At 46.6% G+C, this 17,039-nt stretch overlaps 1 protein-coding gene and 1 non-coding gene across 5 annotated transcripts; one reads left to right on the top strand and one right to left on the bottom strand.

Moving 5' to 3' along the window:
- Window positions 1-2,298: 2,298 nt before the first annotated feature.
- ASRGL1 (asparaginase like 1) lies at window positions 2,299-16,825 on the bottom strand. Of its 4 annotated transcripts, none has more exons than XM_011368623.2 (7): window positions 16,594-16,825; window positions 13,000-13,200; window positions 7,142-7,284; window positions 6,404-6,561; window positions 4,276-4,394; window positions 3,464-3,574; window positions 2,299-3,084 (listed from the first exon to the last, which is right to left on the bottom strand). In XM_011368623.2, exons 1-7 carry the CDS (start codon window positions 16,679-16,681, stop codon window positions 2,879-2,881), a joined length of 1,026 nt encoding a protein of 341 aa, XP_011366925.1. In that variant the 5' UTR covers window positions 16,682-16,825; the 3' UTR covers window positions 2,299-2,878. The 4 variants fall into 4 exon arrangements, with proteins under 4 accessions (XP_011366925.1, XP_011366927.1, XP_011366926.1 ...); XM_011368625.2 differs by lacking the exon at window positions 16,594-16,825 and adding an exon at window positions 13,744-13,898; XM_011368624.2 differs by lacking the exon at window positions 16,594-16,825 and adding an exon at window positions 13,465-13,622.
- LOC111744999 lies at window positions 6,049-6,167 on the top strand. The gene has a single exon (XR_002782448.1). It is a non-coding gene; the product is annotated as a 5S ribosomal RNA (ribosomal RNA).
- Window positions 16,826-17,039: the final 214 nt, after the last annotated feature.

Below are 17,039 nucleotides of genomic sequence, written 5' to 3'. Positions count from 1 at the left end.
TTTTCCTCTTCCACTTAGTGAGTCTTATCTTCTCCAAAAACTCTCCTTTTCCAACCCCTAAGGCAGTTCTGCTCTGCCTCCCGTGACGGGCTGAAGTGTGTCCCCTCAAAACTCCTATGGGGAAGCCCTAACCCCGACTTTATTAGGAGTCAGGGCTTTGAAGAGGTGATTAAGTTAAAAAGAGGCTGTTCGGGTCGGGCCCCAACTGTATCTGACTGATGTCCCTCTAAGAAGGACATATATGAAGAAAAGACCGTGCACGTGAGGACATGGGCAGAAGGCAGCCATCTGCAAGCCCAGGAGAGGCCTCAGGAGGAAGCAGACCTCACACCTTGACCTTAGATGTCCAGCCTCCAGAGCTGTGAGAAGGTACTTTGTGTTTAAGCCATTGTCTGATGTTTGTTGTTGGCGGCCCTGGCAAACACACCTGCTAACGAAACACTTATTTCTGAAGGACACTTGTTGCACACTTAAATTTGCAAAGACAAACACAGACTGTCCCCACCCCCCCGACCCCCACCAGGGCCGGTTTCTGTGTTTGTCCCCAGGGGACCACAGATCAGCACTGAGCATGTCCCCTCTTCATTTTCGTGGAGGTCTACTTTATAGATGAAAAAATTCTTAGAAGTTAACTTGCCCAGGATCACTAGCAGGATTATGCCTTTAAGTGCCATCTCTTTCTCTTTAGTTCAGATCAGGTGACGTGGACCAGAGAGGGTCATGGGACAGGAGCTAGAATCTCGTGACCGCCTGGTCTAAGGGCAAACCGCCAGAAGGCTGAGCCATAAACCTTGCTGGTATTTACAAATCCTGGTTTGGTTTCTTCCTTAACCTATTCAGAAAAAGCTCAGTTCTTCTGAAAAACTCTCGTATATTCTGCACGAGGCAAGACAGATTGTCACAACCACAAGCCACCCTGACCTTGAAAGGTCTCTAACTGGTACAGCTGTCTGGGCTGACAGACCAAGGGGAGCTCGTAGGTCTGGTCTTTGTCAACAGTGACTCTTAACCACATTGTTATTCTTTCAAAATAGTTTATTAGTAGCACATTTAAAATTAAGTAATTTCTTTCCAGAGAGAAGGTAAGCCCTGACGACTGAAAAACTGGGCTGATGTCACAGCAGAAATACCGTTTCAGAGTCCAGAGATTAATAGGGTTACTTTCCCCAAAGGAAATAACTTGTTTCACCATGCTGACCGCACTGTAGCGGGGGCACCCCACAACACTGGACAGTATGAGAACACACCAAGTCATGGTCAGTGGCATCCCCACGCCGGCCAGCTCTCCCCCGTGTAGGAGGTGGGGGGCTGCGAGTTCCATCCCTCGCTGTGAGGACCCCAGGGCCTGCGGCAGGCGGAGGGGGCTCTGAGCAGCCATGTGGGCCAGTGGGAAACGCCCAGAGCACAGGGGCCACGTGTGAGCCCAAGAACTAAAGAGACCTGCAGGAGCCCCGCCGACTCCCTCAGATTAGGGAGCTCTGGATTCCCAGGGGGACCTCTTGAAGTATCTGGAAACTTCGAAACTAGTGCGCCAGAGACCTGAACTTCCTGAGAAAAACCAGGGCATCTTCTCAGTTCCTTCTGCTCAAGGTTCTCAAGGCTCGCGGCTTACCCGCCCCCCATGAGTTCTGCCCCTGGCTTTCAGATACCTCCATCCCGTCCTTCCCGCCTCGCCCCTGTCACAGAGAGCCCGGGGGCAGCTCTGTCACCAGGACGGAGGGCGGGGTCTCCCGATTCCAAAGGCACTCCCTGCCCCAAGGCAGTTTCCGTCATGTCATTTCTTCTTTCTAACCCAAGACAATGGGGATGAGTTACGAAAAAGCTCAAAGCTCGAAAAAGCTCAAAGCTCGGTAGTTTGTCCTTTTTGCTGGTCTCGATTTTTTTTTTTTTTTGAGACATTTTTCTCACATGATGGGCTGGAGTGGGGGTGGGCAGAGAAGCCTGTGCATATTCTTGGCTCTCGCCGGATGGAATCTAATTTCTCATTTCTCCGTGAATGATCAGGTGAAGAGAGGGAGGACAAGGCTGGAACACGGAGAGACTGTGGCTAGGGGCCAGGGTGGAGGGGGCCGCGGCGGAGGGGGCCGCGCTCTCACCGGAGGCACACGCACGTCGATGACCCGTGGACCACGGCTGTGGCCGATCTGGTGTGGAGGCCGTCTCGAAGGTACGGTACCACCCTTGGACCGCTATGGGGTACGGCCTCCAGCTCGCCTGAGCGGTGTGGTCGCGCAAGGCTGAGACTGGGTCCATCCGAGGATGGGGCTGCGCCAGAAAAAGGGCGATGGGAGTCAGTCATCGAGCTTAAGGTATTTATTTAGGAGAGCGACTCTCTAAAAGGAAATGAGGGAGACGGAGACCAGCTGGGTTTTCGTTGGTTGGTTGGTTGGGGATTTCTGGGTGATGGGGTGGGGAGGGAGGGTTGTTGTTGTTTCTTTGTTTTGTGAACAAAGTGAAAGAATTCTTAAAGTGGAGGTATCTGTGCAACGAGGTCTGGGAGGATGCGGTCAGTCCACTGACCGGAAACTCAGGACAATCTGCGGCAGCTCAGACCCCGGCCTTTTGGGAAACAAAGGGCAGGGAGAGATGAGGCTTGGGTCAGTCCAGCAACGGGCACTTCAGTCGTCACAACGCAGGTTCGTAGAACGACCTGAGTCGTAGGCGCCAGCAAGCCCGGCGGCCCCCAGCTGTGATTTCTCTGTCGCTTTGGAATCCGCCCCTCGCCACACATTCGGGTGCTTATTGATCAAGGCAACGAAACGAGTGACAGACTGTAGGCTTTTTCCATTTCTAGATCTAATTGGTTAAGCTAAGTCTCCACGTCAGGAAGCTGCACTTTACCTCCAAGCTGGCACCTAGCACACAACCTCCCAGGGGCTTAGGGCAGGTCAGCAATACTGGTTTCGTCAAGGTCAATGCCGGAGTGCAGCTTGCCGTCCTTGGCGGCGGCCCAGGGCATGGACGCCGAGGTCCACTTTACTGCCCAGTCTCCTGCTGTGTTGATCAGGATGACGCCACCTAAACCTTTGAGTTTCGACTTCATGTAACCCAACGACGAGTCAGCGGCCTCTTCCAGCGTCTTTCCTGAACGCAAAAAAAACAAGAGAACAAGAAAGGAATCGATGGAAAAATCGTCTGCACTACGGAAAACCAAAGCGAGGTCACAAAGATGCTTGGTAAATGATGTCTGTTTGAGTGCTTCACAGAGGGACCCCCGCCGCCCAAAGCCCTAAGCAGAGCTGCCTTTTCTCCCATAGCCATGCTCAAAGTCTCCCTACTGAAATGCGACAAACGGTCTTCTAAACGCTCTCTTATTCTAGATCCTAACGGAAGGCGGGGAAGAGTCAAAATAACTATTGCCAACATCTACGGCAAACGAGAAAGGGTTTCAGACACTTCTCCATCTGTTTACCGACAGCTTCCGCGTGCCCGTCTCCAGGTAGTATGAACTCGTCTCACCTACCTTGTTCTAAGTGGAAGAGCGTGAGTCTGGCCAGATTCACCTTCAGGATGCTTTCCCCATGCCCCGTCGTGGAAATGGCTCCAATGTCATTGTCAGCATAACCTCCAGATCCTGCTCAAAGGGGGAGACTGGTTCTAACTGGGCAATCGTCAAGAAACTCGAACACAGATCGCAAGTCTAATGCTATGTAAAGATTGATCGCCAAAGAGTGCCGAAATGTAGACAAGGATTGGATTAGCAGCCACTCCTTTGTCCCTAATCTACCCAGTCTGCACAGACTGAACCACACCCGACTCCACCGCTCACCCACTCCCAAGAATCAGTGTGCCTCAAGCTTACTGTAGACAGCATTTTAACTTGTAATATTTCTATAGTGGCAGTGTGGCACTTTTATGCCCCTCAAATCTAATAACTGAAAACTCAAATTCTCGGCTTTCTTAGTTCATGACTTTGCCTCCGTGCCTGGGGAGAGGTTTTGTGTACTTAAGCCTTTGGGAGAAAGTCTGCGGATCCTGCAGTTGGGGCTAGAGAGAAGAAAGAGGCACCGGGGGTAGCTTGGGGACAACTTTAGCGTCCCCTATCTCCATCTCTCTCCCCGAGACAGGCAACGTAGGAAAAGCAGGGTGCCTACGAGGTCCAAACGCCCTCTCAAAGCAGGATCCCAGAGAAGTCCTTCCAGTCCGACTGCCGCTCCCAGAAACTCTGAAACTGCCACCGAAAAGGGGAAGGAAGAAGAGAGGGGTAGAGAACAGAGATGGAGAACCTGACGGCGGGGGAAGGACAGCGGGGGCCGTGGGCATGGCCGAGGCTACCTATGCACGGGGTGTCTCCGACTCGGCCGGCCATCTTGTTCACGATGCCCCCCGTCGAGGTCGCATAAGCCACGTTTCCTTCGGAGTCCAAGGCGACGGCGCCCACAGTTCCCAAGTTTCTGCCAAAAATAAATGGAAAAAAGTGACAGGCTGGAGATGGGAAACATTCCCGACCAAGGGACAGTGCGGCACGATACCCTGTAAATTGCCACATGGTGCGGGACATGACATTGCTGGGTCCTGTTTGCTTTTACTCTCCGTGTCAGTCACACTGCTCGACACCACTTCACGCCTCGGCTTTAAAGGCACGTGCCGTCCCGGCAACGCCATTTTCTGGCTGTGTGACTGACCGAGTGACGTTTCGTCGTCTTACTCTCCCCATCTATAAAATGGGGGAAAAATCAGTGCGTGCATCTCGAGCTGAGTGTGCCTGAGAACTCCCGGATCCCCGGGACTGTCCCGGAGATCCTGAGGTGGTAGGTACAGGGTGGGACCCAGACCTCCTGGGTGACGCTGATGCTGCCCATCCAGACCCCGCTGTGCCTATTCCGTGGGGCTGGCTGTAAAGACGAAGTAAGGTCATTTCCCCCCTTGCATTTTGTTACCAAAGAAATTGCACAATAACGGCCACAAAACCACCATCCAGATTCTATAATGAACTACACTGGAGGCACTTTTGTAAGTGATGAGACACAGAAGTAAACTAAATGGACAGAGTCCCTCCTGACGTCGGAGCGGCATGGTCCACACACCTTTAGAATCTGGTGGCCTTTGCTTCAAGGACAGAGAGCAAGAGACGGGCAGCAGCGTTTCCCTGGGGGATAAATGGTGTCAAAAGAGTGGAGAATGAGGGTCGTGGGTCCTGCTGTGCCACTGCTGAGCGACGGAGGAGCCCCATGTGTCTGTGACGGACCAGCTGTTGGGGGTACGTGTGACATGAGGATCCTGCGAAGCGCAGGGCCCTGGGCAGAAGCTCCGCTGGCTTGTGTCTAAGAGCGGTGCTGGCTGGCGGGGATGTGTGTTCTTACACAACTTTTGGACCGCAACGTGGCAACATCTACTAAAATGCATATGAACCACTGAGGTAACCCCACCCCTGCGACGCTGGCACATAGATACGACAGCACCCCTGGGAAAGTTAGTGGCTGCCGACAGGCGGCCGATCTCGCAAAAACGGATTCTTAACCTGGGGAACTTTGTCCTGGTGCACCTGCCTGGCCTCTCCGCTCTAAGTGTATTAAATTAAATTAGACTCTTTCAGGAAGCGGCCCGGACATATGTATTTTGAAAAGCTTCCTAGGTGATACTAAAATACACCTCTGGTTACATAGCAGAAATCTAATAAAAAAATATGCCAAGTTAATAGATTACATTCCACTATAAATTCCTAGGCCATAGTCAAATTTTTACTTTTTAAGTTTTGCTGTAAGTAAGGGAGCTTTTATTTGAGATTTTGAAATCTGTATCACAGAAAACCGTAACGCAGAACACAGGGTTAATTCAACCTTATACGAGGAATGGAGGAGTGTCTGAATAAGTTCACAGGGTGCATCAGGTGACAGAGGACCTGTTTATCCTCTTTGAGAAAATAAACTGATCGCCCGGAGAGCTAACACATTAACCAGAGAGCTAACACATTAACCAGAGAGCTAACACATTAAACACGAAGCATTCTTCTACGAAATCACGTTGGAGAGGGAACTCTCTCCGCCTCGTCTGGCTTACTCTCCATAGGAGTGATAAACAAGGTTAAATTTAAGAATCGAAAGACTTGTCTACGGCCATGCCACCCTGAACAAGCCTGATCCCGTCTGATCTCAGAAGCTAAGCAGGGTCGGGCCTGGTTAGTACTTGGATGGGAGACCACCTAGGAAGACCAGGTGCTGCAGGCATGAAAAATAAAAAATAATGCATTGTAAGCTGACAAGGTCCTTGCAATCTGTGAGGTCAACCAAGGGTTGCCTCGCCTAAAAAAAAAAAAAAAAAATCGAAAGAGCAGTTTTTCCATTACTTAATGTGAATAATTCTGTTCAAAAACTGAAACTCATCTAAGAAATGTGGATAATCAGCTACTTGTCGCGCTTTCGCAGGTGAATAACTCAGAATGCGAGCCATCGATGATACTTACTTTTCTTGGTCTGTTTTCTGAGCACTTTTCTCATTCTTCTCTTTTTCTAGGTGTTTTATGTTTCTCTCTGTTATCAGTTGCTTCTCGGGAACTTCTGGAATCCCCATGTCTGCAGCAAATTTTGCTGCACCTTGGTCAGTCAGGAAGCAATGAGGTGTCTTGAACCAGAAAGAGATGGAAAAACAGTTTGTTTTTTGAAAAAGTTAGAATCTTTTTAACTGTTCCAACTGTGTGGAAATAATTACTTCGCTCTGGGTACAAAGCCTCAAAAATGAAAATTTCACCGGCTTGCTTTCCTGAATGTTGAAAAGAACCGGTCTCTCTGAATTTTTGTATTTAAAAAAAAAAAACCCAAACAAACCCTAAATGATGGAATAATGCTAGGACCGTGACTTCCATATGATCTTAAATTTAGGGAGCTTAATCCATCATTATATAAACCCTCGGTTTGTTCGGTGTGTATGTGTAATGTTACATGTGCTGAGAGGAGGCTGAAGAAAATACAGGTAGATAACATGAAAACAAAGTTATCGCTGGTCAAGTGATTACTAGTCAAACTACATCATCGATGGAGTGAGAATCCTGGCTCACCTGAGCAATTTAACATTCTTTCTGATCTTTCATATAATTTTAGGAGAAGAGTGATCTCAAGGATTTCCCCACAGTCAGACCCATTTGAGTCACTGAAGTACAGCGGGGCCGACTCCTTAGGTAAGAGGATGCTTCGGTCACGTATACCTTTTCCATAACAAGCCGCGCAAGTTTGATGGGGTTTGCGATGCACCGGACTGCAGACACAGCTCCCGAAGACAGGTCTTTTCCATTCATGATACTGGCATCCATTTCGACTTCACCATTGACGTTCAAGACAGATCCACAACCTGGACCCAACGAGAAGTTGAAAGCAAGAATTAAGCATTTAGAAAGGGCCTCCGAGTTCCCTCTAAGTGGCCTGCTTTAGCTCATCTTCCACCCCAGAGGAACGTTTGCCAGAGGAACGTTTCTTAAAACAAAAATCTGACTTGGCATCCGATGAAGTCCTTCGTGACCAGGCCTCTGACTCACTTTTCCAGCTTCCTCTCCTCTCCTTCAGTGACTACATTTTACTGAAGTATTAGATTTCCCTGAATGTACCATAAGCTCTCGTTACTCTGTGCTTTTGGCATGTGCTGTTTGTTCTCTTTACCACTAGAATCCTTTCTCCAACTTTCCCTGCCGAAATAATGCCTACAAATTCAGCGAGTCTTAACTGCTATGTGACCGTTTCCTCATCTGTAAAAATGGGGTCAGAACAAAACTTAAGAATGTTTAAAGGATTATGAAAATATCCAGAACTTAACAAGGTAAAATTCACAGTGTTTGGTATCCGGTAAGAAATGACCAGGCGCACAAAGAATCAGGAAAATATGACCCATAATGAGGAGAAACAAAGATCGATTGATGGTAAGAGATCCAGAAATGACACAAATGATAGGATTAGTAGACGAGGATGTTAAAAGAGCTGTTCTAGCTACATTCCGTATGTTCTAGAACGTGGAGGAAAATATGAAAAGAACTCAAACAAAGCTTCTAGAGATGGAAAAAAGTCTGAAATGGAAAATACTGGATGGGATTAACGCCAAATTAGGGGTGTAGACAGTGTCAGAACTGAGTTGAATTGCTGGACACTCAGCTGGTGTCGGAGAATGGCTCGGTGGTGTGGGGAAACCCACAGACACTGGAATGGGGGGAGAATCTCAGGAGTAAAGGCAATGAAATGGCGCCAAGATAAGTCTTTCCAACGATCGGTGCTGGAACACTGGGCATCCGGATGCAAGACAAAAACAAAAACAAATCTAGATACAATCTTAACACCATTCACAAAAATGAACCTAAAATGGATCACAAACATAAATGTAAAATGCAAAACTATAAAATTCCTAGACGATAACATGGGAGAAAATTTAGATAACCTTGGGTTTGGCTTTCTAGATACAACACCAAAGTCATGAACCACGAAAGAATAAGTTGAGCGGATTTCATCAAGATGAAAACTTCTTATGAAAGACACTGTCAAGACAATGAAAAGACAAGCGACAAACCGGGTCAAAGTATTTGTAAAAGACACATCCGATAAAGGACTGTTGCCCAAAATACACGAAGAACTCTTAAAACTCGACAATAAGAATACAGCTTGTTTAAAAAATGAGTCACAAAGATCAGACACTCCAATAAAGATCAATGGTCACAAATACAGATGGCAAATAAGTATATGAAAAAATCACCTGCATTTTCATACACTAGCAATGAATGATTGGTAGTTGAAATTTTAAAAAAGCAGTTTTTGCAATAGCACCAAAACACATGAAATAATTAGGTATAAATCTAACAAAATATAAGGTATGTATGCTGAAAACTACAAAACACTGATGAAAAAAATCAAAGACCTAAATAAATGGAAGTATATACTATGATTTTGAACTGGAAAGCTCAGTATCATTAAGATTTTAATTCTCTCTAAACTGATCTATAGATTCGCTACAACCTTAATAAAAATTCTAACAGAATTTTTTTGATAGAAATTGACAGGATGACTCTCAAATTTGTGGGAAAGGCAAAGGGATGAGAATAGCCAAACCAATCATGGAAAAAGAAAAAGAGTTAGAAGATTCTTACTACCTAAGACTGAATATAAAACTATGGTAATCAAAACAGTGTGGTATTGGTAAAAGAAGACACATATAGATCAAAGGAACAAAACAGAGTCCAGAAATAGACCCGTGCGGATAAAGGCAACTGATTTTCGACAAAGGTAAAAGGGCAAGACAACGAGGAAAGAATTGCCTTTTCCACAACTGGTGTGGGAACAATTACATGAAAACTGAACCCTGGTACATACCTAGCGTCACATACAAAAATGTATTACAAATGAATCAGAGACCTGAATGTAAAACCTAAAACTATAAAATTTCTAAAAGACAATAGAAGAGAAAATGTTTGTGACCCTGGGCTAGGCATACATTTCTTAAGATATAATACAGAAAGCATGATCCATTAAAAAAAAATTGATAAATTGGACTTCTACAGAGTTAAGAGCATCTGTTCTTTGAAAGACATTGTTAAGAGAAAGAAAAGACGAGCCACAGAGTGGGAGAAAATGTCAGCAAAACACATATCTGATAAAAGACCTACACCTAGAATATATAAAGAACTCTTAAAACTCAGTAAGAAAAAAATCCACAATAAAGAAATGGACAAAAGACTTGAAAAGCTGTTAAACTACCCCTCTCTTGCCATTAGGGAAATGCAAATTAACAGTAGAACGAGATTCCACCGTACACCTATTAGAATTATTAAAATAAAAAATACTGACAATATCACCAAGTCTAGTGAAGATGGAGAGTAATCGGAACTTTCATCCACTGCAGGTGGGAAAGAAAATTGGAGCCACTTTGGAAAACAGTCTGGCGGTTTCAAATAAGGTTTAACATACACTTGCCATATGACCAGCAGTCGCAAGAGAAATAAAAACTTATGCTCACATAAAGACTTGTATGCAAATGTTTACGGTGATTTGAACATGTCCAAATTGAACATGTCCTTCAGTTGGCAAATGACCCAAACTGTGGTATAGTCATATACTGGAATATTTCTCAACAAAGAGGGATGCACTACTAATACTGTGTGGACGTGAATGACCCTCCACTGTGTTATGCTCGATAAAGAATCTAGACTCAAAAGGCTACAAATATGTATGATTCCATTCCTGACATTCTGGAGAAGGCAGAACTATTGGGACAGAAAACACATAAGTTGCCAGGGGCTGGGGTGAACGGAGGTGTGGCCTCAAAGGTCAGTATGGGCGAATTCCTGAGTAATGGAACTGTTTCATAGTTTGACTGTGGTGGTGGTTACATGACTCTTTGTGTTTATCACGTTCATAGAACTGTGCATTAAAAAAGGGGGAATTTTATTGTATTAAAAAACCCCATTAAATTGACATAGTATTAGGCTAGTGGATTCTCAATCTGGTACTTCAGGGAGGATGAGTAAATAAATATCCTGTTATCTCCAAGACTCTTTGACAGCTTATGAAATTGGATGGTAGGGGGAATAAATTCACAAGTTAAAGTTCTGTATAAGTACTGCTTGACTCCAGTGAAAGGAAAGGGTCATCATTTAGTTGCCAACTGAAGTCTTTAAGGAATATTTCCATCACTCTAAGAGTTCAATTTAAAAAAATTTATTTCGTTATTAGTTTCAAGTATACAGTACATTGGTTAGACATTTATATAGTTTATAAAACGATCCCCCCCCCGCCCCCGATTGCTCTTCCTCTCCTCTGGCTCACCACCTCGCCATCCCATTAATGCTGGCTGCATTCCCCATGCCGTGCTCCCCAGCCCCGTGACCAACTCAACTACGAATTTGTATAAAAGTTCAATTTTTACAGTGTTGGGTTTTAATAATTAAACTACTTATCGCACAACTTTTTAGTAAACTAGATATTATCAAAACAAGCTTTAAACATAAAGTGAAATCCAGATTGAAATGTAAATACAATGTAAATAAACACAATGTTTTTATAAGTTACTCGGATAAGCTGGGCCATGAATGCTAATTATTGCCGGCTAACTCAGTAACTACCCTGAGTCAGCTCTTAGTCTCAAGTTCCCAAATAATTATTCTAGAGAGTCACCGCAGAGGCTGCCAGAAATACTGTTTGCTTGTTCTGACCTCGGCTGCGAAAAACCAAAAGGAAAACAGCTCAGTAGACAGCATGTCCTCCCGCCCAATCCCAACCTTTGATGCTTCATACTTCCCCAGGTCACACGGAGGACTGATCCCGTTAGTGTTAGTGTCGAGGGGGTGGGAGACCAGAACCGCCCGCTCCAAATGGAGGTTCTTCGTGAATAAGTGGGGGTTTGTCAGCCACGAGGGTCCTGACTAACAGGCATATAGTTGAACAAGTCCCCCTACTGAAACTGGGGGCTGTTCCTCCTGCAGGCAAGGGAGAGCAGTTAGTAAATTCTGGCTCAACAAACAACCATTGTGGATAGAAAAAGGGCCACATAGAAACCTGACAAGCTCATGAGAGGCCAGCATGACCGGCCTTACAAACTTCAGACTGAAGTAACCACAGAGGATGGTCTGATCATAAAAATTCCTAACTAAGAGCAGGTCACGGCAGGAAGTCACGTCCTAGGCCTGTAGCTTCCTTGCTCTACCTTAAGGAGCCTGTGGGCTTTTTGCATCTAACGCATCTTTGAAATGTCAGAGTAACTGCCTTTTCCAGACCCCTCAGGGCATAACCCATGCACCAGAGCACAGACCACAGAACCCCTCATTGTTGTCTTGCCCCTCCATCTCCATGGGCTGTAAATGTTAACTCTTATCTACCCTGTTCCCACCAATGTAAAAGAAGTGTCTTTGCTTTTCACTTTTTATCCCATCCCAGAGATTTCTTTGCCCCCTTAATTTACCACCAGTGGATTTCCTGGAACCCTCCTTCTGTCTCCTCCTTTGATTCAAATGGATAACTTAAGTTGCAAAACTGCCATTCTCCGGAGCATTTTCTCAGTCAGTTGAGACTTTGCTTCCCAGCAGTTGTCATCAGTTTGGCTCAGATCAACTCATAAAAATTCACTACAGGTCTAGATGTTTCTTATGTCGACACCATGGAAATGCAGTAATGCCTCATTCTGTGGTCAGGCCGATTTGTGAAATTTTGCGTAAGTGGTAAAGAGTGCCTAGCAAAGGCACTCAGAAAATATTTCATGACTAATTGCTTAAAATTTCCTGAAATTCTTTTCCTTAACAGTTGTTGGGTGGGTGGTATAATTCCAAGAAGTATTTTAATCCCTAGATCTTAGGTTTTCTATTTTAAAATAAAGAAGAAATGAGTGTCCTCCAGCAAGTTACTTAATCTTTTTTGTGCCCTTAGTTTTCTTATGAGCATAATAAATATACCTAACTCACAGGACCATAGTGCAGATTAAATGAGTTAATCACGCAAATTTCTTAAGACTATTGTTCGGTACATAGTAGGTGCTCATAGTATTTATGATTATTACTCTAAAAAAGGATCAATTGAAAGAAGGAAAACACAAGAGAATGCTCTGTATGACTGCGTGTACAGAAAATGCAAATTAATCTAGATGACAGAAGCAGATCAGTGGATGTCTGGTGCTGAGGATTATAGGGGAAGATTAACTGAAAAGCAGCATGAAGGAACTTTTATGGGTAATGGAAATGTTTTAAATATTGATTGCGGTGGGGTTGGTTATACAGGTGTACACATTTTCCAGAATTTACAGTGGGTCCGCTTTATGGTATGTAGTCTATCCCCACCCCTCCACAAAAAGATGTGATAAGCAAGCCTCTTGGGATGTGAATTCTAGGAAGCAGGTGAAAGAAAATAGGATGAACAGATGGATTTAAAAATTCTTAAAGCGCCTTGGTCAACAGGGAAAAAGAGAAAAATTAAATCTATTCAGCATTTTAAGTTCTATCACAAGGCTGATTAGATTCACTGGCACTTCACAAAGGTTCTATTTATTCGCGGGGAGACACTTAACCTGATGAGGCATCGCTTACTAGCTGCTGTGAAGATTTACCTGCGTTGAACTCGGGGTCATCTTCCAGGACGGTCACGGCTCCTTCCACAGCGTCAACTGCGCTCCCTCCCTCCTTGAGGATGTTGTAACCCACGGTGGCGGCTCGGACGATGCCCTGGCGCACCCGCTCTTTGCGGTCCTTGGAGATGTTGCTGGCTCCGCCGCCGTGGACCACGACGACGGGATTCATGTCGACGGATCCTAGGGATCAGGAAGACGAGAACGTCATTTCAAATGGGCCCAGGAAATCCGCACGGGGCCGTTGAGGACAGGTCCAAAGTCTGCTCCGGGAGAGGAGGCAGGGTGTACAGTTCGTGCAATTTCCTGAGACCAAGCGGCAGCGGGGAAATGAGGCGGCTCGGTTTGAACTTTGAAAGAAGAGCCCAGAGCGTCGCCCTGGCTCCCGCGTTCTCCCTGCCGCGCCAGCCCTGGGTGGGGGGGGGGCACCTGCGGGCCTCAGTTTACCCGGGAGAGGCGGGGACGGCGCCCGGGGCCAGAGCTCCAGCCTCCCTGCCGGGCTGCACGTCGCGTCTCGGTTTCGCAGGCATGGACGGACTTCTGGGGGGCACCTGGCGCTGCAGAGGTCCCGCCCGTTCCCCTGACGCCACCTCTCGGCGGCATTCCTTAGCCTTGACCTTCCCCGGCAACGCCGTCTCGTTGGCACCTCCCACCTCGAACCCCCCAGCACCGCGGAGGCTGCTCCCCCGGGGCTCGGCGGCCGCTCCGCCGGGGCCGACGACTTACGGAGGACGCCGCGGGAGGCGGACGCCGGGGCTTCGGCCCAGCGGCCCCGCGGACCTCCGAACTCGCAAGGTCCAGACCGTCGGCTGGGCTGTTTCGGAAACCGCTCGCAGCGCAACTGCCCGGCCGGCAACGGCTCTGCGCCTGCGCATGCGGGTGGGGCGGGCGGGGCGGCCGCGCAGAATCCCCCGCCAGCGGCGACGCGCGGCCCCGGCGCTGAGGCTGTCGCCTCCGCCGGCGTCTGCGCTCCCGGCTCCGTGCCACCCCCGCCGCCCGCGGTCTGGTCCCCAGAACCGGGCCAAGGCTGGCCTCCCACCCACGCGAGCTTGCTAGTGGGAGGCCGGGAACCACCTCCTCCTCCTTCTCATGAGGATGGGGGCGAGGTGGTGTTGGTGTTGCTGGCAAGATGCGTGGAAGGGATGTGCGCAGGTCTTGTAACCGAAAGCAAAGCCGCACGCCCTAAAATCCTTCCTCTGCCCAAGAGATATTTCACAGACTTGCTAGTTATTCTTTTAAAGTCAGATCTCTTCCTTTGACTTTTTTTTTTCCCTTAGCGTTGTGTAAAGAACAGATGGTTCTGTGCCTGGGACACACTGAAGAGTCTGAAACCCTCAGCTCACTGCCTGCTGTGAGCCTCGGGAGCCCAGCTCTGAGTTCCTTCAACCACGAGGGCCAAGTGCCCTTATTTTAAAAAATTTATCAGGGTGACATTGGTTAATAAAATGAGATAGGTTTCAAGTGTACCGTTCTATAGTACATCATCTGTATATTGCATCATGTGGTCACCACCCAAAGTCACATCTTCCATGGACACATTTGAGCCTCCCCTTTTACTCTTTTCTACTCCCCTCTCCCCATCGTTCCTTCTGGTGACCACTAAACTGCTTGCTGTCTGTGTCTATGAGTTTTCGTTTGTCTTGTTCTTTCGTCGCTTTTGGATTTATATCCCACATATGAGTGAAATCATATGGTTCTTGACTTTTTCAGTAGCTTACTTCACTTAGTGTGTGTCCTGAGCAAGGAAAGCGGCTGCAGAAGTAACACCCTCGAATGCGTTTGTGTCTTTCCACAATGCCAGGTTTGCTCAGTGGAACCTTCTCAGATAAACCAGTCAGGTACCCACGCAGGTTAACGCACAAGTACAGAGCCTTATGTGACAGAGCAGAGGGATGAAAGTCCTTAGCGTCTCCAGAGAGAGCTCCACTGACCGCTGTTGCAGATAGATGCACATGGGTCCCAAGCCAGTGGCTAGGCTGGACAGAAGGTCAGGGGCTTCGGCTCTCAATACACTGTCTGTGATGCTCTCAGGTCAAGCTTGAGCATCATCTGTCCGAGGTGTTCGGCTTATGTGGACCTTATAAAGTGGGCTCCTTATGCTTATTGGCCTCTGCATTTGGGGGCTTATCCAGGGCAGTCGTGGCTGACGTTTCTGTGGTTTTGGGTGTTCCAGTCACACCTTACGTTTGGTCCCTTTCTGTGTCAGTTGACATTATTCTCGTAGCTCCTGTGGAATCCATTTTGTAAAGTCCAAAAAGTCCTCAATTCTTTATACGTACCACATCTCCTTTATCCAGTTATTTGTTGAAGGGCCCTTTGGTTGTTTCCATGTCTTGGCCACTGTGAATAGTGCTGGAATGAACACAGAAGTGCATATATCTTTACGAATAAATGTTTTCAAATTTTTCGGGTAGTTAGACAGAAGAGAGATTGCTGGGTCATATAGTAATTCTATTCTTAAATTTTTGAGGAAACCTCCATACTGTTTTCCATAGTGGTTGTACCAATTTACATTTCTATCAGCAGTGTATGAAGGTTATTTTTTTTCCCCACAATCTCTTCAACGCTTATTATTATTTGTCCTGTTGATAATAGCTATTTTAACAGGTGCGAGGTGGTATCTCATTGTGGTTTTGATTTGCATTTTCCTAATAACTATCAAGGTGAGCATCTTTTCATATATCTGTTGGCCATTTGTCTGTCTTCTTAGGAGAAATGTCTGTTCAGGTCATTATTTTTGTTGTCCCTTTTCCTCCTCCCTGCCCCAGAGCAGTCCCCTAAGGCCTGACCCCCTAGATGACTGGACCAACCACCTGTATTCCCCTGGGGCTGCCCCAGACTCCCATCACGACAATGTCCTTCCAATAGAAGGAGTTCAAAATTCTGTCCTGTGAGACAACTGTAAGATACTAGGTTAGCTGCATGAACCAAATGATATATTATTCTACTATGTAATGTCGACTTTTGGAGTTGTAATTTTATTTCCATTATTAATTTATTTTAAACTTTTTATTGCTTGGATGAGCCAATGTCCAAGATAACCTTTCACTTTGTCCGACAAATACCACTCCCCTCTCCCCTCTTCAATTTAAGATACAGACAGCACAGGGGCTGATTCCGTCCTGAGAGACTGAAAATACAAAGGGACAATGGCCAGGCCTTATGCAAAAAATAGAACTGTGAACTACAACTTCTGTAGCAAGCAGTCCGTGAAACCAAGTTCATTGTGGGAAGTCAAGGAGAAAACGTTTGTAAAGCCCTTAGCATCGATTTGGTACATAGTAAATGCTTAATACAGGCTTGCTATTGTTATACTATTATTATATTTATTATTCCCTCATCTCCATTCCCTCAGGGAAGAGGAGTAACTGGCTCCTCTCTTGCAACGGTTGGAGTTCCTTGGTGGAGAAGTTTGAGAACCACCGTAGGAAATGCATGCACAAGGCAGAGCAGCTCTGCTTAGAGCTATATCAAGAGGAATTTGCTGCTGTCAAAGATTAAGAATAAAAGCTCTTCTTCACAATTGCAGCAGATTTCAAAGTCATTCCTAGAGCAGAGTAACTCGCAAACACTCACGTTCTGACTTTATGTTCCTCAAAGGGGTGAGTTTGTCACCAGCGCATCCCTGGGCTGCTCCGTGGTGAAAGGTGGGTGGGCAGGACATAGAGGCAGAGCCAGGAGTAAATCCTTGACCTGATGCTCTGGTTTTCAGTACCGAAGGCCAACTCCTCCTCCAGGGTCCCTGATGTCCTTTAGTTCAACCTCATTTCATTATAATGTTGATGAACAAAAAAAAAATAAATAAATAAAATCGATTCCTGGCCAAGCTCACTGTCAGTGTGGAGTGGGCATGTTCTTTCCAGGTCTCCGGTTCCCTCCACGTCCCAAAGACGTACGTGTATGAGATTAAATGGTGTGTCTCAACTGTCCCAGCCTGAGCGAGTGTGGGTGTGGGTGTGAGCAGCCCTGTGCTGGAAGGGTGTCCTATCCAGGGGTGCCCTGCCTTTGGCCCTGAGCTATCG

Source organism: Pteropus vampyrus, unplaced genomic scaffold, assembly GCF_000151845.1.
Source record: "Pteropus vampyrus isolate Shadow unplaced genomic scaffold, Pvam_2.0 Scaffold144, whole genome shotgun sequence".
In the NCBI taxonomy this organism is placed as follows: domain Eukaryota; kingdom Metazoa; phylum Chordata; class Mammalia; order Chiroptera; family Pteropodidae; genus Pteropus; species Pteropus vampyrus.
This window is presented reverse-complemented; position numbering and strand designations above follow the sequence as displayed.

What these genes read in the sequence shown, in the direction of transcription:
- ASRGL1 (XM_011368623.2), bottom strand. Translation starts at nt 16,681, where the DNA reads ATGTCCTGCCCACCCACCTTTCACCACGGAGCAGCCCAGGGATGCGCT. An exon ending in TGACCCCGAGTTCAACGCAG is followed by an intron (nt 7,285 to 12,999) that starts GTAAATCTTCAC and finishes CGTTGGGTCCAG; the next exon opens with GTTGTGGATCTGTCTTGAAC. An exon ending in GCTCTTCCACTTAGAACAAG is followed by an intron (nt 3,085 to 3,463) that starts GTAGGTGAGACG and finishes TTTTGCGTTCAG; the next exon opens with GAAAGACGCTGGAAGAGGCC.